The sequence below is a fragment of the Coregonus clupeaformis genome, chromosome 21 (genome assembly GCF_020615455.1).
Source record: "Coregonus clupeaformis isolate EN_2021a chromosome 21, ASM2061545v1, whole genome shotgun sequence".
NCBI lineage: Eukaryota > Metazoa > Chordata > Actinopteri > Salmoniformes > Salmonidae > Coregonus > Coregonus clupeaformis.
In genome coordinates this window covers 25,063,991-25,091,873 of record NC_059212.1, presented here as the reverse complement: position 1 = coordinate 25,091,873, position 27,883 = coordinate 25,063,991, and the positions used below count along the sequence as shown (strand labels likewise).

The following is a 27,883-nucleotide window of genomic DNA, read 5'->3' as shown; positions in this document are numbered from 1 at the left end:
GCAATCTTTTTTTTCGTAGGGGCATAGATTCAACAAGTGTCTGACATTCTATTGAAGGGATGTGAAGTCATTCTTCCACGAGAAATTCTATTATTTGGTGTTTTGTTGATGGTGGTGGAAAATGCTGTCTCAGGCGCTGCTCTACAATCTCCCATAAGTGTTCAGTTGGGTTGAGATCTGGTGACTGAGATGGCCATGGCATATGGTTTACATAATTTTCATGCTCATCAAACAATTCAGTGACTACTTGTGCCCTGTGGATGGGGCCATTAATGGGGGCATAGCCATTGTAGCCAAAATAATGGCCTGCCCAGCATTTTTATACATGATGACCCTAACCATGATGGGATGTTAATTTCATAATTAACTCAGGAACCACACCTGTGTGGAAGCACCTGCTTTCAATACACTTTGTATTCCGTCATTAATTCAACTGTTTATATTATTTTGGTACTGGCAGTTACCTGCATGTATTTGTGTATGTATGCATGCATGCATGCTGTTTACAATGATGTATGTAATCAGATGTGAAGGTGGTAGCTAATTCTTCTTCTTCTACAACATTTGGTCAGAATAAGGCCAAAATAACGTATTCTTATGCCATACTAGTCTAACATTACACGTACAGAAATCATGCAGATGATTTCAGTACGATTTGTACTTTGCAAAATATGCCAGTCAGCAAAACTTATTGGCAAACGCATACGGGTCTTTATCGGGATATGTGTTGTCGTCACCCATTCTCAGCCATCTTGTTGAAACGGAGAGAGCCACACAACTCGAATACAAACCCTGTGCTGTCAGTAAAAGCAGAGGTAAGACAGCGAAGACAAAATGCACAGTTTTGCTATAAAATAAAGCTAAACTATCGAAACAAGCATTCACGATGCTAAAGAGCCCAGTTTAAGCGATTTGAACGCGTTTATGAGTGTTGTTGTACCAGCATGTTTGCTTGGCCTTGAGGCTTGGGACTAAAGTATGTGGGAGCACCGCATTGGATCGGAGCGAGGTGGGAGGTATTTCAGCGTTGTGGCAGAAGGCTCGTAGGCCGCACGGAGGTTTGGGGGTTAAGGATTAACTTGTCAGCCCATTACTTCTGTGCGATTTTGTGACAGTATGCCTTTTTGATTGTTTTCCTTAAGATACATTTAGCATTTTCGTAGAAATTACTGAGCATCAATGATCGATTGTTGCTAAAAGCTTTGTAAATCAAAGTTTGCTAACTGGTAACAGTAGTTACGCTAAATAGTTAGCTACCTAGCAAACTAACCTCGCTAACCTTATCGATATAGCTAGCTATTGTACCTACCAGTTAGCTAACTGTCTTATAATGTTTGAACCAGGTATCATTATTGATGGTTAAATACAGTAGCTACAACGTCAATGATTCTGCAAACTGTTTGATTAACTAGCTGTCATGCCGTTACTTAGCTAGTATGTTACTACCTTATTAAGCTAGTTTAGCTGTCGTTAGTTTGCCAACCAACTTGGCAGCACAGGTGCCACATTGGCTAGCTAACTAGTTACTGGTAGTTGGTCTTTAAATGTTAACTATCAGGTTAGCTACACTGTGTATTAACATTAGCTAATAGCTAGTTAACAGCAGTATTGCTAGTTAGCATTTAGCTAAATTCACGTATGGGAACGTGCGTGGGTCAGTCGGATTAGCAAGCTAATTATGGTCAGCCAAGTGGGAAATTAGCTAGCTACTGTAGCTCATGTGTTTGAAAAGATATGACGGCGCGTTATACAACTTTATGTAAGTAACTAGTAAAGTTTATTGTTAGCCAGGTACCTAATTTGCGAAAATTCCTTGTCTTATAACAACGTTATACAAAATTGATCAGACATAGACATACATATAAACTCATTTGAGCTTGATAGTTAGGCTTATTCTAAGCCTAGTACATTGTCGGCATTATCCATTTTAACTAAAAGTCCAATAGTATTGTCTACTTGAAATGTGTAGGTTGAAACTTGAATATTTTCCTTACAGTTCCATTTGTTCAGCTGCAATTTGTTCCAAGTCACAACCTGAAGTTACAGGCTACAGTACTGATAGTGACATACTGTATGTTGTAATCTAATACATCATTCGTGACGGGTGTTTTGGTGTAGGATATAAACGTTATTTTTTACAAGAGTTGGCAGCTTGATCTTTTTTTTGTCACAATAAATAATACATCAAATTCGAATGTTGATTGGTTGTAGTCCACACGTGGCTTGCAACAGGCGAAAAGTCCACCCTCTGCATGTTTCCTGTTTATCCTATAGATAGCTGGCGAGACCGATTGCATTTTGAACATCCATTTAGGTAGCTGACTAAACGCCACAGTGAAGGAAGTTTCTGATTAACTCCATCAACGGAGTGGCGCAGAGACCAGGCTTTGTGGAAACCAGATCAGACAACATTGACTGAACCAAGGTCAATATAAAAAAGAAAACAAATAAATTATGAAAGCTTACCTTGTACCTATGTTTGTCCCCTGTAGATGTTCCTTTGTTTGCTGTATTTAATACCTTTTCAATAAACATTTTATTATAGGGATACTTCGGGATTTTGGCAATGAGGCACTTTATCTACTTACCCAGAGTCAGATGAACTCTCGGATACCATTTTTATGTCTGCGTGCAGTTTGAAGGAAGTTGCTAACTAGCGTTAAAGGAATGACTGGAGGTCTATGGGTATCTGCTAGCATTGAATCTGGGGAAGTAGATAAAGGGCCTCATTGGCAAAATCCTGAAGTATCCCTTTAACGTTTATTGAAAAAGTATGGATTTCATCAAACTAGAGAGGACAAACAAACTGTAGGTACAAGGTAAGCATTTCATAGTTAACATATTTTGAAGTGTTGATTTTGAGCGAATCGGAGCTGAATTCCACAAAGCCTGGTCTCTGCTCCACTCCATTGGTGGAGTTAATCAGAAACTTCCTTTACCATGGAGTTTAGTCAGCTAACCTTTAGGCTGACCTAGGGTCATTATCTAACTGGTCTGTGAACTTAAACTAGGTAGCCTGCATACAGCACACAATAACTTGTTTGTTATTATGGGAATTTGCATGCAAACATCCAAGTTTATTGTAGTGTTTCCAGAATAAAGCCTGTCAGTGCAGGGAAGGGGCGACACTGTTGTCAATTATAGGTGTCTGAGGAGCCTCTTTGCTAACTGGGAAACTTCCCAAAATAGCTTCAGTCAATTGAAATTGTACCCCTTGTGTAAGGGAGGGATGGGGCTATCCTCAGGAATGAGCTGGAATACCATCAACTCACTGCAAGATCCAATAGGCCTACATCTAAAGCATTAATAGCTTAGGAAATTAATGGGCTGATGCAATATTTGTTACACCATCTAATTATTTTTTTAACCATTATTTGGGTCTGTAATCTTTGACGACAAGAAATTGATATATGATTTTCAGTTGCATCAGCAGATCGATTACTGAAAACATTTCCAATAAAAAATATTCAACCTAAAGTTTGGTGTTTGTTGTATTAGGCTAATAATTTTGTCCCTTTCCTCCCCATAGAAGTTCTAGGAAGAATGGCAGAAACTCAGACACTCAACTTCGGACCAGAATGGTTAGTATAGCCTCATGTTAATGATTTATTCTTGCGCTGAAATGTTGTATTAGGTTGATTAACAGGGATCTGGGTTGTTAGCTGGTTTTTCTTTTGATACCTGGTGCCTCACATTTTGAGGCCTGCCAGTTGTCCTCTAAACTTCACTTTTGTCTTTCTCCTTCTGTCCCTATTCCCCCACTGCGTTTTCCCCAGGCTCCGGGCCCTGTCTGGGGGTGGCCATGGGGGTGGTAGCAGCAGTAGCGTTGCCACCTCACCACCTCTCTCGCCTGCATTGCCAAAGTATAAACTTGCGGACTACCGCTACGGGAGAGAAGAAATGCTAGCACTTTATGTAAAGGATAGGGAGGTGAGGCAAATGCATTCTGATGTGTTCTAAAAGGATACAGAAATACATGATTGGCATGTAAATAAAGTGACTTGTATCAGCAGGTTGTAAATGGTGTGAAATTTAGATGTATCCTTTTGTGGAGTAATATTTGTTTCTATTCAAATATATAATGCCCTTTTCCTGTAATTTGTGTATTAAAACCTGACATTGCAATGGCTCATACTCTTTTTTTTCTTTATCCTTATCAGATCCCTGTAGATCTACATGATAAGGATTTTCTGCCAATTTTACAAGAGGAGCCCCTGCCACCACTGGCACTTGTAGCTTTTACAGAGGAAGAGCAGGTTGGTGCTTTCACTGTTCCTATAGGAGGCCATGCTAAAATGAATATGCAAAATTATAACTACACCTTTCTCAGTGTTTTTACCCATTTTGTTTCTAACCTAATAAGTATAATTGTTGGTCGTAGACATGTCTTTTTAAAGTCCTGTCAGCCTCCCTCTCTCTCTTTCTTCATCCCCCTCTTTTTCCCTCGATCTCCCCCCACAGAGAAATTTCTCCATGTCTGTAAACAGTGCAGCGGTGCTCAGGCTGATGGGAAGAGGAGTGGGTCCAGTGGGGCCAGGGGCACCGAGGGGTCGAAGTACTTCACGGGGCAGAGGTGAGGTGGAGCGCCTTATTGTGTCAATGTGTGCATCCCAATAGTCTAACGTGACTTACTCTGCTTGTCTCCTCATCTGAAAACAGTGGTATGGAGGAGGCAAAGCATACTTAAAGTTGCTTTCAACTGTTAAGCTATTTCAGTCAGTGCTGATTTAAGGAGAGGAGAGGAACCCACTTTAGATTATATTGATTATTGAGACCCACCCCTAAGAATGTTAACAATCTTGTGCCAGCTGCACAGAAGGGAATTAACAGTAGCACTTTGTTTCTATGCTTGATTATGCCTCTGTCAGTAGAAGCTATCACAGCTGGCTGAATTCATCATCACCAGCTAGCGCCAACATTAAAGTGTAGTGTGTGTGTGTTTGAATCCTTCTCGAGTGTAATGTGATTTGTGGATTCAAATAAAGTATTTAAAATGTGTATCTGGCAGGACGGGGTAGAGGAGACGGAGGGTTTTACCAAAGAAGTTTTGATGACGTGGAGGGAGGCTTTGGCCGCGGAGGCAGGGAGATGCACCGCTCCCAGAGCTGGGAGGAGAGGTAATGGACTACCCTCACTGGAGACACGAGCGTGTAACTGGAATTTTCACACACATACACTTTGACTTCAATGTATGATTTATGCAAATGTTGAGTGGGCGCATCTTAAGCTGGGTTCCAAGCTAGTGGAATGAGAATGGTCTAGACCACGGCTTTCCAACCCTGTTCCAGGAGATCTACCGTCCTGTAGGCTTTCACTCCAACCCTAATCTAGCCCACTTGATTCTAATAGTTAGCTGGTTGATACACTGAATCAGGTTAGTTACAGTGGGGAAAAATAGTATTTAGTCAGCCACCAATTGTGCAAGTTCTCCCACATAAAAAGATGAGAGGCCTGTCATTTTCATCAAAGGTACACGTCAACTATGACAGACAAAATGAGATTTTTTTCCCCAGAAAATCACATTGTAGGATTTTTTAATGAATTTATTTGCAAATTATGGTGGAAAATAAGTATTTGGTCAATAACAAAAGTTTCTCAATACTTTTATATACCCTTTGTTGGCAATGACACAGGTCAAACGTTTTCTGTAAGTCTTCACAAGGTTTTCACACACTGTTGCTGGTATTTTGGCCCATTACTCCATTCAGATCTCTAGAGCAGTGATGTTTTGGGGCTGTCGCTGGGCAACACGGACTTTCAACTCCCTCCAAAGATTTTCTATGGGGTTGAGATCTGGAGGCTGGCTAGGCCACTCCAGGACCTTGAAATGCTTCTTACGAAGCCACTCCTTCGTTGCCCGGGCGGTGTGTTTGGGATCATTGTCATGTTTCATCTTCAATGCCCTTGCTGATGGAAGGAGGTTTTCACTCAAAATCTCACGATACATGGCCCCATTCATTCTTTCCTTTACACGGATCAGTCGTCCTGGTCCCTTTGCAGAAAAACAGCCCCAAGGCATGATGTTTCCACCCCCATGCTTCACAGTAGGTATGGTGTTCTTTGGATGCAACTCAGCCGCCTTTGTCCTCCAAACACGACGAGTTGAGTTTTTACCAAAAAGTTATATTTTGGTTTCATCTGACCATATGACATTCTCCCAATCCTCTTCTGGATCATCCAAATGCACTCTAGCAAACTTCAGACGGGCCTGGACATGTACTGGCTTAAGCAGGGCACTGCAGGATTTGAGTCCCTGGCGGCGTAGTGTGTTACTGATGGTAGGCTTTGTTACTTTGGTCCCAGCTCTCTGCAGGTCATTCACTAGGTCCCCCCGTGTGGTTCTGGGATTTTTGTTCACCGTTCTTGTGATCATTTTGACCCCACGGGGTGAGATCTTGCGTGGAGCCCCAGATCGAGGGAGATTATCAGTGGTCTTGTATGTCTTCCATTTCCTAATAATTGCTCCCACAGTTGATTTCTTCAAACCAAGCTGCTTACCTATTGCAGATTCAGTCTTCCCAGCCTGGTGCAGGTCAACATTTTGTTTCTGGTGTCTTTTGACAGCTCTTTGGTCTTGGCCATAGTGGAGTTTGGAGTGTGACTGTTTGAGGTTGTGGACAGGTGTCTTTTATACTGATAACAAGTTCAAACAGGTGCTATTAATACAGGTAACGAGTGGAGGACAGAGGAGCCTCTTAAAGAAGAAGTTACAGGTCTGTGAGAGCCAGAAATCTTGCTTGTTTGTAGGTGACCAAATACTAATTTGCAAATAAATTCATAAAAAATCCTACAATGTGATTTTCTGGAAAAAAAATTCTCAATTTGTCTGTCATAGTTGACGTGTACCTATGATGAAAATTACAGGCCTCTCTCATCTTTTTAAGTGGGAGAACTTGCACAATTGGTGGCTGACTAAATACTTTTTTCCCCCACTGTACAACAGGAGGGTAGCTCTCAAGGAACAGGGTTGAAGAGGCCTGGTCTAAACCCATTTGTTTTATGAGGTTTACATATTGTCATGTTGATTTATATCTGTCTGTTTTTAACTGCGTCATCCTTTTTGTCTTTTTTCCAAGTCATGCTGAGTCTATTTTCTCCCCATCTAGGGGAGACAGAAGGTTTGAAAAGCCAGGTCGAAAAGAGTCAGGTTTGTGTCAATACTTTCTAATCAAATAGTCAATGCAGTTAGAATGTAATGTACTTAAATGCCAGTTACAGCATTTGCAGGTAATGTAATCATTTATTTTTCTCTGTCGCTCCTCTGTTCCATTGACTTGGCAGACGTTGCTCCTGCCCACTTCCCGATGAATCATAGTAAGTTTGCCCTCCACGCCCTTGCACTTATACACGTCCCTTTCTTGTCAAGGGGAACTAGATGCTGTTTCTCCAAAGAATATATATTTTCTATGCTAAAACTGAGTGTAAAAGTGTACTTCACAAGGGCCTAACTGTAACGCTGTACACTACTTAATCAGGCAACAATACAGCTCTGCAAATGTTTAGACATCTCACCACTTATTTATTGAAATCAAGGACAGTATCAGGCTAAAATATGATCTATTTCTCATGTAGTGCTACATATGTATGTACAAAAATAATGTTGAACTTGATGTTCCCCCTTTTGATAAAATAAAGTTATTCAATTGTTTCCCCTCCTCTCCAGTCCGTGCTAACTACGAGGAGGTTGGGACCGGCATGGGGGGCCTGCCTGTGAGGAAGCACGATTTTACACGATCGGAGAGTGAGAACTGGCGTACGTCCCGCGACGAAGTGAATGGTGAGGACGGTGACGAGGGGGGCTGGCGCCTGGCGGGTGCCCCACGACGGGACAGCGACCGGTGGTGCCCCCCGAGTCCAGGTGCGCCCTGTAGTGATCCTACACTGCTGCCACCACATTGTCCTTTGGATGGGTGTGCGGGTGGTGGTTTTAATTGCAGGCCTAACTCGCTACAGGTTGATTTTAAAAAGGCAGTCTTATCCTGAACTCTTAAATCACAATGGACACCTCAAATCATACTACAGTCCTGTAATCTAGCTTGTCAATATATGTCTCTTGGTTAGGCCACCTAAATGAGAATAGGTTTTCAACAGGGAGTACTGGAATCCATTCGGACACACGATAACATCACAAAAAAAGGCATCACATCTAAAGTGGTGGACTTCAATGTGAGAGAATGGCTGGGGTAAAGCTGAGTGACAGGGTCTCTAAACCGCTCCTCTCCTCAGACGGGCTGCGGTCGGCAGGGCGGCGAGAGGCGCACCCGGGGGAGCAGCCACGGCAGCGCCGGTTCCCGTTCGACGCCAGAGAGGACGAGCGTGGCTACAGGCGTCCCAGGTCGGGCAGCGGCAGCCTGGAGGAGGATGGTGGTAGCCTGCCAGAGTGGTGCCTGGAGGACGCTGAGGAGGAGACGGGCACCTTCGATTCCTCCGGAGCCTTCCTCTCGCTCAAGGTCCGAGTGAGTGTAAAATCCATATAGTCAAACGAACATCACTTGTTAAAAGGGATACTTCGGGATTTTGGCAATGAGGCCCTTTATCTACTTCCACAGCATCAGATGAACTTTTGGATACCATTTTTATGTTTCTGTGTCCAGTATGAAGAAAGTTAGAGGTAGTTTTGCGAGCCAATGCTAACTAGCGTTAGCACAATGACTTGAAGTCTTTGGGTATCTGCACAATGACTTGAAGTCTTTGGGTATCTGCACAATGACTTGAAGTCTTTTGGTATCTGCACAATGACTTGACGTCTTTGGGTATCTGCTAGCAGATAACCATATACTTCCAGTCATCGCGCTAACGCTAATTAGCAACTTCCTTCAAACCACACGCAGACATAATAAATGGTATCCATGAGTTAATCTGACTCCTGGGAAGTAGATAAAGTGCCTCATTGCCAAAATCCCAAAGTATCCCTTTAATGGGTGCTGGGCCAAATAAAGGTTGAAGAAATTAAGTAGGACCTGCACACATTATCGAGGTCTATCGAGTAGATATGCAATGATTATTGGTTTTCCCCAATGGGCAATTTGTTTGCCGCTATTACAAGAGATATGGCATCGGAGCCCTGTGACATGGAACTCTGTGAATGCAAGGCTGCTATGAGAAGGAGATATGGAGACTTTCATGACAATTCGTGTATATATTTCTCATCCACAGAAAGCTCCCAAGGAGCCCATCCTGGAGGAGGCAGAGCTGGACTTCAGACCCCTGGAGGAGTGTGATGAGGGCCTGGAGGAGGACAGACAGCCCCGGGAGACCAAAGACTCAGACGGAGAGGCAAGGAGAGAGCCCGACAGAAAACAGGGTGAGTTAAGAGGGGTTGAAACTATGTCCGGCATACTGTATTTTTGCTCCCAATAGTATGTATGTGGAGATTAACATAAATTAATGTATCTTGTCTTGGTTTTTTCCCAGATGTGGGGAGAGGGGTAGAGGAGGCGCCGCCTGCTCCCTCGACTCCAGAGCCCCAGCCACCCGCCCCTCTGCTGCCCCCCAGCCAGCCCGACAGAGCAGAGGAGCCTGAGAGGCCACTTGAGCGGCCCCCAGCCCCCGAACACAGGCCAGAGGCCAACAAAGTCCCCCTGCACGTCCCCATGTCGATGCCCATGTCCAACACAATGCTGGAGTCCCTCCCCATCCCCCACACTGCAGCACACACTCTCACAGGTAAGCTTACACAAAAGCAGGGGATGAGTACAGTCAAATCTGCCACATTTGTTTCTTCTTAAGGCTGTTTGATGACATATTGTAAAGTAAATGACAATGGTATTTCCCCCTGTAACCTTGTGCTTCAATTATACAAACTCAGGATTGCATGTAGTTTGAGATTGTCACCTGCACATAGAATCTAGAAGTTCCACCTCCATCTGTGACAGACTAACCCCACGCCCTCTGTCCTGTCCAGTGTCTCCAGTGTCGGCCCCGTCGTCCACCATCCAGATGCAGCAGAAGCCCCTGGACGTGCCCGTGGCTATGCCGGCCACGCTGCCCTTCAGCGCCAGCCTCATGGCCCAGAGCACATCTATCATGGCCCCTAACATTATGGCCCCCAGCACGCCCATTGGAAGGCCCACGGTCATGCCGCCACACCACACCATGGATGAAGATGAGAGACTGAAGCACTTTGAACAGGTAAGAAGACAGTAGGCAGGTTTCCATTGACCCAGGTTTATTCAACAAAAGCAGTGTCGCAAGAAAAATCATTGTGACATTTGTAATGGACATGGCAGACGTAGGAGACATTTTCAAAAGATCAAATACATTTTTATCCATTAGATGGGCGGATTTTTCTTTTGTCTAAGTTTATTGCGACAAATGATGGAAATTCAAATAAATTATGATTGCGAATAATTCTGAAAGTAAGCGGGGCACGTGATGTTATCACGTAACTTTAAAGCTCCACTCCTCATTTAATTATAAAAGCCTATTGCTTGCAAAATCCATTCATTAAACTATAAAAATGTTTACTTGTAAGACAAGGATTGTCTTGACTTTAAAGAATGCCTGAATCGCTTTACATTGCAATTTGAAGTTTCATCATCAAATAGTTTGAGATCTCTACTATGAGTGCAAGTTACACTATGGCACGGACTGTGGCCATAATAAGGCACGTGAGAATTATTAGAATACAGTATGGCAAATATGAGTCAATTCTTGCATTCAACCCTTGCTGGCTTTTGCAGGCTACTTGAGACATGAAACAGATGAGTGGGCAGGGCATATAGGCTGTCGCCACTTTATTAATAAACAATTAGTCTATATGGATAATGGAAACACTTTACCACTTCATTTTTATTCGAAATTCAATTTTTTAGCATATATATATATTTTTTTAGTTGTGACTTCATTACGTCCAGCTGTTTTGATCGACATGACAGATCAATGGAAACTCACTTTGGCAGGCAATTGTCACATCTACTTTCTATCCGAACTTTCTAAATGTCAACAAAAAAAATCACTGACAAGTTCATGGAAACCTAGCTTATGACGGTTTCTGGTAGAAGTTAGTTGGTTGCAGAGCTGCATGTTGAGCAGGGTAGGGAAAGTTACCAAGCTGGTTTTGGTGAAAATGAATTTGGACCATCTCTGGACATGAAAGTGCAGTGTGGGTTCACTTCTGAAACACGTCAAGAATATGGAGAGGATGTTAATTGAATTGTAATGAAATCAAACGCCTTATTGCCATTCTGTATCTCTCTCTGGGATAAGCTGAGATAGTGGTGTTTGTTTTGTGATACTGTATACATTCATGACGCTCTACAGGACTTGACAAACTTCTTTAGCCACTGTTACAGCCCACAAAGGGTCTGTAACACCATGGGCCAAAAAGGTGACTGAAAATAGTTTTGTACGATGCAAGGAAACCACGGCTGGTCTCTGATCCCATGTACAATCTCCTGCTGTTGTGCCCTTAAGCAAGGAGCTTTACCCCACAAAGTAAAGTAACTGCACTGTTAGGCTACTGTATAAAACATTTGGTGAACCCATCTGGAGAGCTACTGGGTGTACAGGCTTTGGATCCAGCCCTGCTCAAACACCAGAGTCAGCTTATCAAGGTCATGTTGAGCAGGTGATTTTTTTACAATGTGGTGTGTTAGAGCGGGGAACAAACAAAAGCCTGCACACCCAGTAGCTCTCCAGGAGGATGTAAACATTACATTTACCAACCAAATACTTTTTGTCTTTATTTCAAAGATTTTACCAAGTTACAGTTCATATAAGGAAATCTGTCAGTTTAAATAAATAAATGAGGCCCTAATCTATGGATTTCACATGACTGCGAATACAGATATGCATCTGTTGGTCACAGATAGCTTAAAAAAGGTAGAGGTGTAGATCAGAAAACCAGTCAGTATCTGGTGTGACCACCATTTGCCTCATGCAGCATGACACCTCCTTCGCATAAACTTTAAAGTTTTAATGTCACATGCACAAAAACCCAACAATGCAATGCTAGAAAAAAAAACATGAGGAATAAGAAATAGAAGAAAACTAAGTCAGTTCCAATACCATATTTACAGTGCATTCGGAAAGTATTTAGACCCCTTCACTTTTTCCACATTTTGTTACGTTACAGCCTTATTGTAAAATTGATTAAATTATTTTTTCTCTCATCAATCTACACACGCTACCCCATAATGACAAAGTGAAAACAACAGGTTTTTAGACATTTTTGCAAATGTATTACAAATAAACAGAAACCATATTTACATAAGTATTCAGACCCTTTGCTATGAGACTCGAAATTGAGCTCCGGTGCATCCTGTTTCCGTTGATCATCCTTGATGTTTCTACAACTTGATTGGAGTCCACCTGTGGTAAATTCAATTGATTGGACATGATTTGGAAAGGCACACACGTGTCTATATAAGGTCCCACGGATGACAGTGCATGTCAGAGCAAAAACCAAGCCATGAGGTGGAAGGAATTGTCCGTAGAGCCCTGAGACGACAGGATTGTGTCGAGGCACAGATCTGGGGAAGGGTACCAAAACATTTCTGCAGCATTGAAGGTCCCCAAGAACGCAGTGGCCCCTATCATTCTTAAATGGAGGAAGTTTGGAACCACCAAGACTCTTCCTAGAGCTGGCCGTCGGCCAAACTGAGCAATCGGGGGAGAAGGGCCTTGGTCAGGGAGGTGACCAAGAACCCGATGGTCACTCTGACAGAGCTCCAGAGTTATTCTGTGGAGATGGGAGAACCTTCCAGAAGGACAACCATCTCTGCAGCACTCCACCAATCAGGCCTTTATGGTAGAGTGGCCAGACGGAAGCCACTCCTCGGTAAAAGGCACATGACAGCCCGCTTGGAGTTTGTCAAAAGGCACCTAAAGGACTCTGACCATGAGAAACAAGATTCTCTGGACTGATGAAACCAAGATTGAACTCTTTGGCCTGAATGCCAAGCGTCACATCTGAAGGAAACCAGGCACCTGGCCAAAACCTGTGCGAGGTTTCCTCCAGACGGGCTGTCATGTGCATTTTACTGAGGAGTGGCTTCCGTCTGGCCACTACCATAAATGCCTGATTGGTGGAGTGCTGCAGAGATGGAGGCCACTGTGTTCTTGGGGACCTTCAATGCTGCAGAAATGTTTTCGTACCCTTCCCCAGATCTGTGCCTCGACACAATCCTGTCTTGGAGCTCGACGGACCATTCCTTCAACCTCATGGCTTGGTTGTTGCTCTGACATGCACTGTCAACTGTGGGACCTTATATAGACAGGTTTGTGCCTTTCCATATCATGTTCAATCAATTGAATTTACCACAGGTGGACTCCAATCAAGTTGTAGAAACATCTCAAGGCTGATCAATGGAAACAGGATGCACCTGAGCTCAATTTTGAGTCTCATAGCAAAGGGTCTGAATACTTATGTAAATAAGGTATTTCCGTTTTTGATATAAATAAATAAAAAAGTTTATGCTTTGTCATTATGGGGTATTGTTTGTAGATTGATGAAGGGGAAAAAGCAATTTAATCAATTTTAGAATAAGGCTGTAACGTAACAATGTGGAAAAAGTCAAGGGGTCTGAATACTTTCCGAATGGATTGTACAATAAAGGTGTCTACATTCACCCCCATGTCTTTCTCACTCTTCCTGTTTTCCCTCTCTCCTTGTGAAGGAGGCAGAGAAGATGGTGGCGTATCTACAGGACAGTGACGACCGGCTGGCTGCCAAGAGCTCAGTACACAAACCAGCTGGCCTGCCGCTCACACACGAGGCTGCTCTGAAGTGGTTTTATAAAGACCCCCAGGGAGAGATGCAGGGTAAGACAGAGGGAGAGAGTGAGGGGAGGGGGGAGGCTTCTTTGAATGAAAATCTGCATACTCTGCAACCAGTATCATTTCAACTAGTCACCACTGCTAGAGAGAGACTGGCTTCTTTATCTATTATCAATGGCACGGACTGCTCAGAGTGCATACACCTGTATTTCCTGGTCTAAAGTCAATTATTAATCTTTGATTAGAAGTGGTTGTACAGCCCCGGAGTAGAATATCCTTTCAAATAGTCAGACTCAGAACCACTTTCATTTCTAAAAATAGTTTTTAAATGGATAAATGTAAAAGTGTCATTGTCAAATCTAATCATCTCCCCCTCTCCAGGTCCATTCAGTAACCCGGAGATGACGGAATGGTTCCAGGCAGGCTACTTCACCATGACCCTGCTGGTGAAGAGAGGCTGTGACGAGGTCTTCCAACCCCTGGGGGAGATCATCAAAATGTGGGGCAGGGTCCCCTTCGCCTCCGGACCAGCACCGCCACCCTTACTGGTGACCATCACTACTTTTAAATATTGTCAAATAATCTTGATATGGGCAATTCAAAATTATTCAGACACTCCCTGGACCACCTTAATTTCTCATTGTCAAGACAGAGCAAGTTTGTGTTGGCCGCTGGCACGTTCAGAAGGAAAATGTTGTGAATGTTACCATTATTTATTCTGCAAGTCAGAGAGGCATGTTAGCTGTACATAATTTATTGCGTTCCTCAACGTTGTGCATGTTGAACGCATCCAAGGTGGGCTTCCGTTTGCCTATCCCATGTCTAACTTGCTGTCTGTGTTCACAGGGTGACGCTGGGGACCAGGAGCGTCTGAAACTGCAGCAGGAGCTGACGGCCCTCAACCTGTACCAGCTGCAGCAGCTGCAGTACCAGTACCTGTTGAGGCAGCAGTACGCCCAGGCCCTGGCCCAGCAGAAAGCCCAGGCACTAAACTCAGCACCACACCAGCAGCAGCAGCAACAGCAACAGCAGATAAACCTGCTCCTCCAGCAATACCAGGCCCTCAAGATGAGGTCAGCGGAACACACGTAAGTGTACCCACGCACACACACCTCTACTGCAATACCAGGCCCTCAAGATGAGGTCAGTGGAACATACTGTACGTAAGCACACACACCGACAGTAATACCGGTGTCCGAGAATATGTCAGGCACACATTAACACAGAGTAGGGTGACGTTTTCCCTAGACACTGATCTTGGGTCAGTTGAGCATTTTCCCCACTAATGGTTAAGTTTAGGATTGGGGGAGAGGAAACTGATCCTAGATCTGTACTTAGGGGAAACTTCACCCTGGAGAACCCTCACACACACAGCAATACCAAGCCCTCAAGATGACGTCACACATACAGATAATGCAATGTCGATCATGTCTATGTTGTTAATGTAATTTGTTTCTGTGTTTGTCTCCCTGTGTAGAACATCTGAGAGTCTCTTACCTCCTGTGACGCGGTCCATGTCTGTACCAGACTCCCAGGGTTCTGTGTGGGAAATGCAGAACCCCTCCTCTCAGGCCTCTTGCACACCAAACATCCAGCAACCTGCCCCCAGTGGTACGTCTCAACCCAGAACACAAATACTTGCACAGAATTTGTTTTGGCTAAAGTTTTATAGCAAATAGACCTTTTGATAGTTTGAGTATCTGAACCTCTAAACAGGACGTTCTTCAATTTACAAAAATAAGAGAAGCCTCAAAATCGTATGATCTATAATGACCATCCGGCCTGACTGACTGTCTGTTTTGTGTGTCCTTTGCAGCGTGGGAGGGCAGCAGTGTGTGGGATCTGCCCATAGACTCCATGGCCCAGGCCCCCACCATAGAACAGATGCAACAGCTGGAGAAGAACAAGGCTGCTAAGGTAAGAGCACCATATTGTCTATACTTATGCAATCCTTAGTCCTAGATGATGTAGATGTAGGGCTCAATGTGGGGAATTGGGACATTTTAAACCCTTTAAAGCTAGACTAGATTCAGCACTGCATCTATTGAGATGAGAGCGATGCAAGACTTTGCTCTCACACTGTCACACAGAATATCTGCGTATGTGCACGGGTGTGCTTCACGCTGCTACAACGTGGTAACTACCGGACCAAAACAGCGGTGAAGTTTGGCCTCGCGCTTCAATGCTCTTAGTTGTTGCGGAAATCGGTCCGATATCGCTGAGTCTACCTTTTTAGAACAAGTATTAAGTATTAAAAACAATGTGATTTGCTTTTTAAAGGTCTCTCCTCCTCATCAACTGGAGCTGGAGCGGCGTGAGGCGGAGCTGAGAGCCAAGAGGGAGGAGGAGGAGGAGGAGGAGGAGGAGAGGAAAAGACTGGAGGAAGCGTTACGGGCCCGACAGGAGGAGGAACGCAAACGCGTGGAGGACGAGCTAGCACGTCATAAACAGGTTAGAGGGGGTGGTCATCAGACTGTTGCCTGCTGAAATAAGACGGTCATAATACCACTCTTTAGAGAAGTTAGTATGAAATGTTATGAATTTCAGCTGCACCTCACCTAGTCTTTGTTGATTTTCAATACATGTTTGCCTAGAGAGTTGCAAGTTTGACCCAGTAGCCAGTCTATTCCTAGGAAGAGGCCTTGATTTCTGTTTAATGCAATTCATTTGATTGATTGATTTTACTATCCACAGGAGGAGGAGTTGAGGAGGCAGCGGGAGCAGGAGGAGGCACAGCGCAGACAGATGGAGGAAGAGGAGCGGCAGGCACAGGAGGAGGCCCTCCGCAGACTGGAGGAAAGAAGGCGGGAGGAGGAGGAAGAGCGGAAGCAAAGGGAAGAGTTCCTCCGTAAACAGGTACTGGGCTTAACATTAGGCTATAACTAGCAATGCAAATGGCTTTCTGAGATACGAATAATATTACTACACAGAGCATACATGTAACGTTAGCTAGCGAGCCAGGAAGCTAATGTTCGCTATCTAGCTAGCTAACTACGTTTTAACTTGCAATGAAAACAACTTTCTGACAAAATTAGAAACTTATAATATCTGAAAATGTAGCTAGACTCTTACCCATATGCATGGATGAATGCTTCACAGAAGCGTGTCTTTTTCATTTGGTTTGTAGCTAGCTACAGCTTGTTTGGCCCATTGTGTCAAGCCACTCTGGTTCACACTGACCGTGTGCAGAAAGTAGTCCATCACAACTTTTTCCCAATTGATCTATGTTGATAACGCAATGTTGAGAGCAGTAGCAACACTTTTGCAGTTCTCCATGGCTAACATATCTTTCAAAAAAGCTGCGGTAGCAAGGATTATCTATACAGACTGAGCAGCTCATGTTATTGACAGAAGCATGCTACATGACCGACCAATCAGAACTCATCTCTCGGCTTGTCCAGCCCATCCATTTTCTCAGCCAATCATGGCTAGCGGGAAGGTTCCTGTCTTTTTCCGTGGCTAAACCAACTAGGCTCGTAATTTAACAATTGTATTCGTATTTACAGATGGCATACACGTTTGTTATTAAGGCACATTAAAGTTCACGTTACTGAAGACATTTCTGGCCAAAAATGCATTTAGACAAATAAATAAATAAAGTTTAAAATGCCTTTCCTGTGAAGTAGTGACCTGTGACATACAGTACGCCTAGCTTCTTGAAATGGGTATGTTAAAATAATTGTTACATAATTTATTTTATGTTGATTCATTTTGGAGTAGAATGTACATTTTAAAAAGTCACCAGAACTGAGCTTCTCAGTCCTTCTACATAAAAATTATCCCAGGGGAGGAACCAGGACTCCCTAAGAAATGGGACTGGAATTGGCTAGATTCGCAGTTTAATGCATCTACAAAATTATCCTCTTTCCCTAAAAGCATGATGGTCATGACATTTTTACATGAAAGGAGAGATCGACTTAAGTTTCAGTCATGGGATTTTTTTTTGCTTTAAGATTATATGGACAGGGGTGACCTGAACCTAGATGAGTACTCCTACTCTCAGATGCTTTGTGAATACGGGCCCAGAGCTGCTGTGAGTAATGCTAAAAGGCATGTTGCTACGTAGTGTTAATACTAAAGTTGACCCTATTCAAACAACCACGTTGTTTCTCCCCAGGAGGAGGAGCGCCGGAAGCAGGAGGAGCTGGAGGCCCTGAGGAGGCGCGAGGAGGAGAAGCGGCTGGAGGAGGAGGAGGCCGCGGTGGCATTGGCACGGCAACAGCAGGAGGAGGCGAAGAGGAGGGAGCAGGAGGCGGTGAGGCAGCAGGAGCTAGCCAGACAGAGGCAGCAGCTGCAGGAGGCGCTCCGCCGACTACAGCAGCAACAGCAGCAGCAACAGCTAGCCCAGATGAAGGTGACTAATATTATAACACTAACACAACACTAAAGACACCTAACACTACACTACAGCAACAGCTAGCCCAGATAAGAGTAACATACTTAGTATGCACACACATCTACCACTACACTAGCCCAGATGAAGGTATGACTACCTTTATAAACTACACACCATATATAACTACCAAAGTAACATTGAAGTCAGAACATCACTGAATACTGTATTTTAAGGTGCCTGTAATTTAGCATGGAAATGTACTGGTTACCTGACTACCCTCGCTCCTTTTCCCTGTCCCGTAGCTGCCGTCGTCCTCTAAGTGGGGCCAGCAGTCAGCAGTCACGGCAGCAGCCATCTCCCAGTCCCAGAACGCCCTGTCGCTCGCTGAGATCCAGAAAGTGGAGGAGGAGAGGGAACGACAAGCACGAGAGGAGGTGTGAACATAGGGGCTGAATTCGTAGACGGATACAGAGGCTACCAATCTGGACAATGCACAACAGCATTTTGGATACCATAATAACATTTCACCATATATCAACTATTGTTTAAAAAGGCTCTAAACTGTTAAAAATCCTTCTCAACCTTTATAAGGAACTCAGTATATCTCACTCCCCCCCCCCCCCATGCAGCAGCGGCGCCAGCTAGCAGAGCACCTGAAGCTCCAGCAGCAGCAGGCCCTGCAGGAGTCCCTGCAGCCCCAGGCCAAGCTCTCTGGTTGGGGCAGCGTGGCCAAGCAGCCGGCCACCACCAAGTCCCTGCTGGAGATCCAGAGGGAGGAGGCCCAGCAGGTGAAGCAGAGGAAGGAGCAGGGGGGTGGGGGCCAGCAGCCCAGTCACCCCACCGTCACCCAGCAGAACCGCGCCCAGAACAGAGCTGTGAGTCACTCGTTGGTTCGTTCATTCATTTTTTAAATCGTCTGCATTCATTCTGGTTTGGTCGTCCATATCATGTATTTGACTGTGCTGATAGTGTTGTCTAAAACGGTGTTTCTCAAACCTTTCTTTGAGGACCCCCAGATGTTTCAAAGATTTTTGGTAGTCCTGAACTAGCATACCTGATTCGTCTAATGAAGGGCTTGATGATTAGTTGACAAGCTGATTCAGGTGTTCTAGGTCTGGAATAAATCAAATACATTGAACGTCTGGTGGCCCCAGGAGAAGAGGTTGGGCAAACAGTGCTCTAAATGAAAGACGACTGTTGGAATAATTCTTCCCTTCATTCTTTGACGTAATGACAGTTATGTTTATTAGGATCCCCATTAGCTACTGCACATGCAGCAGCTACTCTTCCTGGGGTCCACATAAAACATATAAATACATGACAAACACAGTAATAGACAAGAACAACATAAGCTATTACATTTACATTCAAAATAAAATAAATTATAAAATTAAAATAAGCTATATATAGGAAAGACAACGACAATACTATTTACAAACTATTCATATATACATATTCTTATATACAGTACAGTTAAATTAGATCTTTAGATAGGCTCTGTGATACAATGTTTTTTAAAGCTAAACTTGCTTTTTGCCTGAGTAACCTCTAGTAGCAGAGCATTCCACGATGACATGGCTCTATACATAACTGGTCTGACAAGGTTGGATCTATCTCCCTCTTCCCCCAGGCCACTGCTCTGAGTTCCTCAGTGTGGGGCTCGGTGGCCACCAGCAGCGTGGGAGGCGGGGCTCCTAACTGGGGCGGGGAAAGTAGCAGCATCTGGGGCGACAGCACCAACTCCAACATGGGCTTCTGGGACGAGGCGGCCCAGCCCCCGCCACAGGCCCCACCCCCCGCCAGGAAGCCCAGCGCTCAGAAGAACAACAAGGCAAACGCCAACCTCAGGTACAACCTCAGGACAGTTTTACAGCTTGCACCTGCTTGTCTATTTTGGCTGCTAGACTGGAAAGGTTGTGGTCAGGACAATTCTCTACCACATGGCTGTTATTTACATTTGAGTTAGGGGAGAATCTTCCACTCAGTCCAATGTTTTGTTAGTCATACATTGATGTCAATAACAATGGGAGACTAAGTGAAAATTCGACTTACAGATGCAACCAAATTTTTGGCACCCTTGTATGATTTACTTTTTCTTTTTAAATAAGTTGAAAACTTTTTTTTGGGAGGGGGTCTGTTTTCTCATATCAAAATCATTGACTGAGCACAGATTGCCTCCCTGCACATGCTAGAAGTTGGTCGTATTTAACAGAATTTGACTAAAGTGTGACTTTGTCCTCATGTTTCTTGGCTATTTACATCGTTTTTGTTCACACCCTAGGTTATTTTTCAATATCAGTTTGTGTTTGATGCAAGAGCTAGCCAAGAGATTCTCCACCGTTACCACAGCACCTCCCGCCCTTAAAGGGGCAGCTGAAAATTTATCTCACATAAGTGACTCATATTTGATGGTATACTATGCCTGATTGAGCATGGAACACTCCAAAAACCTTTTATTCATGAACTCTTAGTCATTTCTAAACGTTAAAACACTTTAATTGTGCTCATGTACTCCTTGTAAAAATGTAGCATAGAGACCTGTATAATAGTGTTTATTTACATTAGTTATTGTATTTTAAAGTGAAACTGACAGCGTTTTAACTACTTTGCAGATATGAAACAAACTGACAATCATATCCGTCAACAATATCAAATTCCTAGTTGATGCTACAAAACCAACTTTATGAGAGGTTTAAAAAAGAAGTTATATTTGACTCAACATTCCATGATTTGGAGTAAGGCATTGTTGGCAGAATAGATGGATGCAGTTCAATACATGATTAACATAATTCACCAAAACATTTCTTGGTAGTGCAACAAATATTGCTATCATGTTGTAAATCATGTTTGCTGTTTCAGTTTCACTAACCACGTTTCCATCCACATGGTTGGAACCAAAAAACCGATTATTCTGTTCCACTTTCCGACCAGCAAAAGGAAGTTCTGAACCGGTGTATATCGTCCCCTTCTGTTCCTTTTTTACCCCCCTAGAGTCGATGTCCGTGCCCCCGCGGAAATCTAATTGGCATAATATAAAAACCTGTCAGTTTAAGCTAGAGATATCAGATATTTTTTGCATTGGATGCATCTCAATTCATGTCTCATCTGCGGTGAAAGGTGACAAAGCTAGAGCGGTGTTTGTCAGACCATGGACATACCGAAAATCGGTCTTCTCACAAAATTATCTGTAGCATCCAAACGGTTTGGCCTACAAACTATTATGACTCCCCTATGGAAAGATAACTCTCATGAACACGATGGTGTTCTCCGTTTTTTTGTTCTACGACCCCCACAAGCGTCAGTACAGCCAGCCAATCTCCCAACTTCTGTCTGTAGTGTCCGAACAGTTTGGGCTACACACTAATATGACCCCTCTGTGGAAAGGTGAGACTCTCACGAACACGTGAGGCCTTGCTCACAGTCAGCTTTCCAATTCATCCCAAAGGGGTTTCGATGGGGTTGAGGTCAGGGCTCTGTGCAGGCCAGTCAAGTTCTTCCACACCAATCTCGAATAACCATTTCTGTATGGACCTCACTTTGTGAACAGGGGCATTGTAATGCTGAAATAGGAAAGGGCCTTCCCCAAACTGTTGCCACAAAGTTGGAAACACAGAATCATCTAGAATGTCATTGTATTCTGTAGCATTAAGATTTCCCTTCACTGGAACTAAGGGGCCTAACCAAACCATGAAAAACAGCCCCAGACCATTATTCCTCCTCCACCAAACTTTACAGTTGGCATTATGCATTCGGGCAGGTAGTGTTCTCCTGGCATCCGCTAAACCCAGATTTGTCCGTCGGACTACCAGATGGTAAAGCGTGATTCATCTCTCCAGAGAACGCGTTTCCACTACTCCAGAGTCCAATGGCGGCGAGGTTTACACCACTCCAGCCAACGCTTGGCATTGCGCATTGTGATCTTAGGCTTGTGTGCGGCTGCTCGGCCATGGAAACCCATTTCATGAAGCTCCAATGAACAGTTCCTGTGCTGACGTTGCTTCCAGAGGCGGTTTGGAACTCGAGGACAGATGATTTTTACGTCCTTCAGCACTCAGCAGTCCCGTTCTGTGAGCTTGTGTGGCCTACCACTTCGCGGCTGAGCCATTGTTGCTTCTAGATGTTTCCACTTCACAATAACAACACTTAGAGTTGACCGGGGCAGCTCTAGCAGGGCAGAAATTTGACAAACTGACTTTTTGGAAAGGTGGCATCCTTTGACGGTGCCACGTTGAAAGTCACTGAGCTCTTCAGTAAGGCCATTCTACTGGCAATGTTTGTCTATGGAGATTGCATGGCTGTGTGCTCGATTTTATACACTTATCAGCAACGGGTGTGGCTGAAATAGCCCTATCCACTCATTTGAAGGAGTGTCCACATACTTTTGTGTGTGTGTATATGTATATAGTATATTAGAGATGTGAGACCGGATTTGTGTTTTACTTGTCTTTATGCACCTCTATAGAACAACTTGTCAGATGCAGGTGCATTGAAGACTGATGTATTCCTGTCTGGAGAGACTAAGATTATTATGCATGTCATGATAAACCTTCAATCCAGACCAAGGAGCCCTACTCCCCCCTACCACAGGACACTATTTTGAAATATGTGTATTATGTACTTGTTATTCTCTGAAAATAAGCAAATATTCTTGCACTTCATATGGACTTTCTACACGTTTCACCTTTTTGGGCCCTTACCAGTTTGCATCCCTGAATATGATGGATCACTGATAATAGGATGATGGTTTAAAAGGAATTCTTTAAAGTTTTGGAGTCACTGTATCTAATTGTGTGTATGTGTGGTAACTGTGAGCAGCAGTAGGGCCAATAAGAAGGTGGAGGAGGAGGAGAAGCTGCTGAAGTTGTTCCAGGGGGTTAATAAGAGCCAGCAGGATGGCTTCATGCAGTGGTGTGAGCAGACCCTGCACACCCTCAACACCGCCAACAACCTGGATGGTGAGTATATAACATACACACACCGCCCACAACCTAGGTGCGTCCTTAATGGTACCCCCTATTCCTTAGGGGCCCTGGTCAAAAATAGTGCACCATATAGGGAAAGGGTGCCAATTCAGACGCACCCTAAAGATACCTTGAACCTAAAGTAACCTTGACTGTGATCCCATCTTTAAAACTCACCCGGCCCTCTTCCTCTAGTCCCGACATTTGCGTCTTTCCTGAAGGAGGTGGACAGTCCGTACGAGGTGCACGACTACGTGCGCGCCTACTTGGGGGACACGTCTGAGGCCAAGGAGTTTGCCAAGCACTTCCTGGAACGCCGTGCCAAGCAGAAGGTCAACCAACAGAAAGAGCCCCAGGTCCCACAGAACCAGCAGCCGACTCTCAAGCAACGACCGCAACAGCAGGTGAGAGAAACATGGCACAACAGGTCATTGGAGAACTGGGGTGTAGCTATTTATTAGTAACCAAACGAGACAAAAAGGGTGAAGGAACTTCCTGATTTTGTCCAAAAGAAACTTGTTTGTTGCAAACTGTTTTCCGTTGCAAAACCTTTTGCTACGATGTGCACTAATGAATACTCCCCTGGTTTGGAGTTATGTTGTTGTCTATAGTTGTATAATAATTGATTGGTCTTATATAGCGCTTTTCCAGACACCCAAAGCACTTTAAATAGTAGGGGGAAGCTCACCTCATCCACCACCAATAGTTGAACTAGCTAGTAGTGTTGTCACGATGGTAACATTTGATTAATGATACGATAGAAGGCCAAGTAACGCAATACCTCGGGGGGAACATTTCAGATTGGCCTGGCGTCCTTTTCGCCCCGTCCCCTGACACTTGTTCATGTTTTCTAAATGTTATGCACATGTGCTACACAAAAAACCTGTCACTGATATTCACACTTACTCAATACAACACATATTACATTTTACTTCACACTGTTCACTGTATAATAGAATACTGCATAGAATGACTAATTTGCTCATATTTGCAAAGGCCTACCTGTGATTTGGCCGGATGAACAAAAATATAAATGCAACATGCAACAATTTCAATTATTTTACAGTTCATTTAAGGAAATCAGTCAATTGGGGAGCCAGGCCCAGCCAATCAGAATGAGTTTTTCCCCACAAAAGGGCTATATTACGGACAGAAATACTCCTCAGTTTCATCAGCTGTCCGGGTGGCTGGTCTCAGACGATCCCGCAGGTGAAGAAGCCGGATGTGGAGGTCCTGGGCTGGCGTGATTACTCGTGGTCTATGGTTGTGAGGCCGGTTGTACGTACTGCCAAATTCTCTAAAATGACGTTGGAGGCGGCTTATGGTAGAGAAATTAACATTAAATTATCTGCCAACAACTCTGGTGGTCATTCCTGCAGTCAGCATGCCAATTGCACGCTCCCTCAACTTGAGACATCTGTGGCATTGTGTTGTGTGACAAAACTGCACATTTTAGAGTGGCCTTTCATTGTTCCCAGCACAAGGTGCACCTGTGTAATGAGCATGCTGTTTAATCAGCTTCTTGATGTGCCACACCTGTCAGGTGGCTGGATTATCTTGGCAAAGGAGAAATGCTCAATAACAGGGATGTAAACAATTTTGTGCACCAAATTTGAGCGAGATAAGCTTTTTGTGCGTATGGAAAATTTCTGGGATCTTTTATTTCAGCTCATGAAACATGGAACCAACACTTTACGTGTTGCGTTTTATATTTTTGTTCATAATGATCTGAATGTTATTGTGGCAGTAAGGAGAAAACACTGCATGAAACCTTTACTCTGTAGTTAACACACACACTCTCTCACACTCTGTCTCCCTCATAAACACACACACACCACTCTCTCTCCCACAAACACATACACACTGCTCCCAACTTTAAAAACGTTAGGCACCAAACAGAATTTAAGGAGCACCAGCAAGAGAATGATAGTTTGACAGTTGTGGTCCTCTGTAGCTCAGCTGGTAGAGCACGGCGCTTGTAACGCCAAGGTAGTGGGTTTGATCCCCGGGACCACCCATACACAAATGTATGCACGCATGACTAAGTCACTTTGGATAAAAGCGTCTGCTAAATGGCTTATTATTATTATTATTATAGTTTAATCTTCCTTTAGGCCTACATGAATCCTACCTTGCTTAGACCTAATGTCCAGTTACCAGGTTGTTAGCTGGCTAGGTAACATGACTGAATAACATTGTTTGATATCAGACCTATAATTAGAGAACCGGGATTAGTTTACAACGGCCCGCGACATGGTTTGTGAAATTATAAAAAATATGCGCTATTGCACAGGTAGAAAAAAAGGTAGCTCTGGTAATAAGTCATATTTTTTGAACCGCTAGAGACAAACTGTTGTTTTTGTTTGAAAGTTGCAAAGCTGTTTTTCCTCTCTGGCACTGCTGCGTGACAGCAAACTTGCAAAGCCTATCAGACTGGCCTGTGCTCTTGGTTATGCCAGGTATGAAATGATATACAATGTATCAACTTTGTTCGTGCTGCTCCAATGTATCAAATGTACAAATGTAACAACAGAAGACTGATCAGGGTCTCCATCCCCCCTCGCCATCATGGCTAAATTATATTTAAAAATCTGATGGAGGAATAGATGCGGACGGAGAAAAGCAGGTGAGTAAGGGCTGGAAGGGGATGCGGCTGGCGGATTACAGCTACCACACGTGATATGCACATGAAAGTGAAGTGGACATTATTGGACCGGCGCATACAAGAGACTAGTATTTCTGTTTACGTATTGTTTTACAGAATTTATCAACAAAACTGACTTCATAAACATTTTATAACAGCCGCCCATGGGTTCTTGAGATCGGTATGGCCGAAAAATGTGGTAGTATCATATGAAACGGTAATACAGTATTCTAAAATGTTGGTATCATGACGTTTTGGTACTGGTATACTGTGCAACACTACTAGCTAGTCACGGTCAGATGGTACTAGAATTTTACAGATGTTTCTGCTTTTCCATGTTGTCCTGATCACATCCCTGGGTCTTCATGAGCAGTTTAAATGTTGAGTCAGGTGTGTTGGTTCTAGGCTGGATCATAAGTTCTCCCATAACAAGGTTGGTCACTGCCAACTGTTTTAGGGCTTTCAAAATGTTACCTTGGTCCCCCAGTTAGAGAGACCTATAGAGAACTGAGATAAAGGCAGCTGGACCGTAATATGTGAGAAATCAATACCATGCTACCAATGTTAGTCGTTATCTGACCCCTCATTTCCCAGTGTGACTCCATTTCCCAGGATTCAGTGTGGAGCGGGACGGGCTCTCAGTCTCTGTACCAGTCGAACCACACCAGCCTCCAGCAGCAGTCACGTTTCGAGACAGTCACCTCAGGGAAGAAGAAGAAAAAGCAGAAGATGGTCCGGGCAGACCCCAGCCTGCTAGGTGAGGACAAATACAATTATGCATTAAGAGTATGACAATCATTTGTTATTTTATCACCTTTATTCCTATATCACCACTTGTAATTGATACAGCCTTACCTGGCAACTCAGAGCATTTCTTATCAACTGATGCTGTATTTAAAGAATAAAATAAAAATACCTATTTGACATTGAATCTAACTGAACTCTTCCTGTTCTCACCACTCCCCAGGTTTTTCTGTGAATGCGGCATCTGAGAGGTTTAACATGGGCGAGATAGAGACGGTGGAGGACTTTTAAAGGGACTGCTTTGCTGCCAATCCCACTGACTATATCCGTTTTGAACAGCTGTCATTTTACCCGCCCCCTCTCCCCGTCCCTTTTACTTTTATTTTTTGAAACTGCATCCTCTTTCTGTTCTGTTGAAGTTAATTTAATGTTTGTCATTGGAAGCTGGGGATGCTTTCCAGTGCCAAAGGACCCCCAAAAAAACATCCCTAATGAGTATTTTGCCCTATGGGAGAGCGGGAGAAGGTTAACGAAGCAGCCAGACAATCAAACGGAACATGCAAGCAATGAAACATTGACCAAAAAAATCTATCAATTTAATTCTGACTTCTCCCGGAGAAGAGAGCAGAGCTAAGGGGATGAGGAGGATATGGATGTCTCTCCCTGTCTATGGTCAGCTGTTCAGTTCCCTCCTAGTCTCTGGTGTCTGAAAGTACCCAAAAGAGAGACCATTTCCTGATGCAATCATCTCCCCATGGAATTTTTTTACGCATGGACTAAAGAGCGGGAATGCGGGGGGATTTTCAGGAAAAAAAATAGCATTTATAACCTTTATTTTGTGTTTTATTTATTGAAAGTTTTTCCTCCCCCCTCCATTTTGTTTAATTTTCTCTCCTCCCTCCCTCCCTGTTTTCTTCAAGTTGTTTGTGGATGATGATTGCATTGTAGGAGCTAAGGATGTGTGCCCACTGATGTCCTGTTTTAAGGACATGTTCGAAAGTTCCAAGTAGTTATCCATTTCTTGTAAAATACTAGGCTGTTTTAAAGAATAAACTTTCAATTCTGCATCTGTATTATAATATATGGAAATGATGAACTACTGAAGTCATACTTTTTTATTGCAGTATGAAATAAAACAGTCTCTTGTGTGGGCTGTTCACGCCTGTCTTTGTATGAATGACTTCAAAAGAAAGTGAAAGTGTATCGTTTTGCCTTCTTGCCTGCACAATGTTTGTACTCCCAACCCACTATAATGCTGATGCACTATAGACACTTTTTACTTAGTTTTTATCCTGTGTAAGAGAGTCTAAAGTTGTATGCAAGAGTTGTGTATTTATCTCATCCCAGTCACTGAGTTCCAATACTACTCTATAACCCGCCTCTGAAGCGAAGCTCAAAGCTTCTCACAACCTACAGCTATCTCCAAGTGGCAAGCTGACCCACATAACCTCTTACCAGTACCACATAAAATACTACCCC

General features: G+C 43.7%; 1 protein-coding gene across 9 annotated transcripts; it reads left to right on the top strand.

The window, feature by feature from the left end:
• The first annotated feature begins 732 nt into the window (after positions 1–732).
• LOC121535148 (GRB10-interacting GYF protein 2) lies at positions 733–27,198 on the top strand. 9 transcript variants are annotated; one of them, XM_041841915.2, is made up of 28 exons: positions 733–815; positions 3,530–3,581; positions 3,777–3,930; positions 4,161–4,256; positions 4,462–4,573; positions 5,009–5,117; positions 7,107–7,147; positions 7,282–7,314; positions 7,664–7,858; positions 8,227–8,450; positions 9,157–9,304; positions 9,415–9,666; positions 9,905–10,131; positions 13,620–13,764; positions 14,101–14,267; positions 14,566–14,807; positions 15,197–15,330; positions 15,536–15,636; positions 16,000–16,170; positions 16,414–16,575; positions 17,837–18,073; positions 18,358–18,489; positions 18,685–18,945; positions 19,686–19,903; positions 22,871–23,010; positions 23,212–23,420; positions 26,273–26,417; positions 26,628–27,198. In XM_041841915.2, exons 2-28 carry the CDS (start codon positions 3,544–3,546, stop codon positions 26,693–26,695), a joined length of 4,161 nt encoding a protein of 1,386 aa, XP_041697849.2. In that variant the 5' UTR covers positions 733–815; positions 3,530–3,543; the 3' UTR covers positions 26,696–27,198. The 9 variants fall into 9 exon arrangements, with proteins under 9 accessions (XP_041697849.2, XP_041697848.2, XP_045062212.1 ...); XM_041841914.2 differs by having other exon boundaries at positions 8,227–8,456; positions 18,685–18,930; XM_045206277.1 differs by having other exon boundaries at positions 8,227–8,456; positions 18,685–18,930; positions 26,255–26,417.
• The last annotated feature ends 685 nt before the right edge of the window (positions 27,199–27,883 follow it).

Bases quoted from the DNA above. Each gene is read 5' to 3' on its own strand.
- LOC121535148 (XM_041841908.2), top strand. From the start codon at position 3,544: ATGGCAGAAACTCAGACACTCAACTTCGGACCAGAATG. The intron at 15,637-15,999 runs GTAAGAGCACCA...TGCTTTTTAAAG, and splicing joins AGAAGAACAAGGCTGCTAAG to GTCTCTCCTCCTCATCAACT. The intron at 18,074-18,357 runs GTGACTAATATT...CCTGTCCCGTAG, and splicing joins AACAGCTAGCCCAGATGAAG to CTGCCGTCGTCCTCTAAGTG.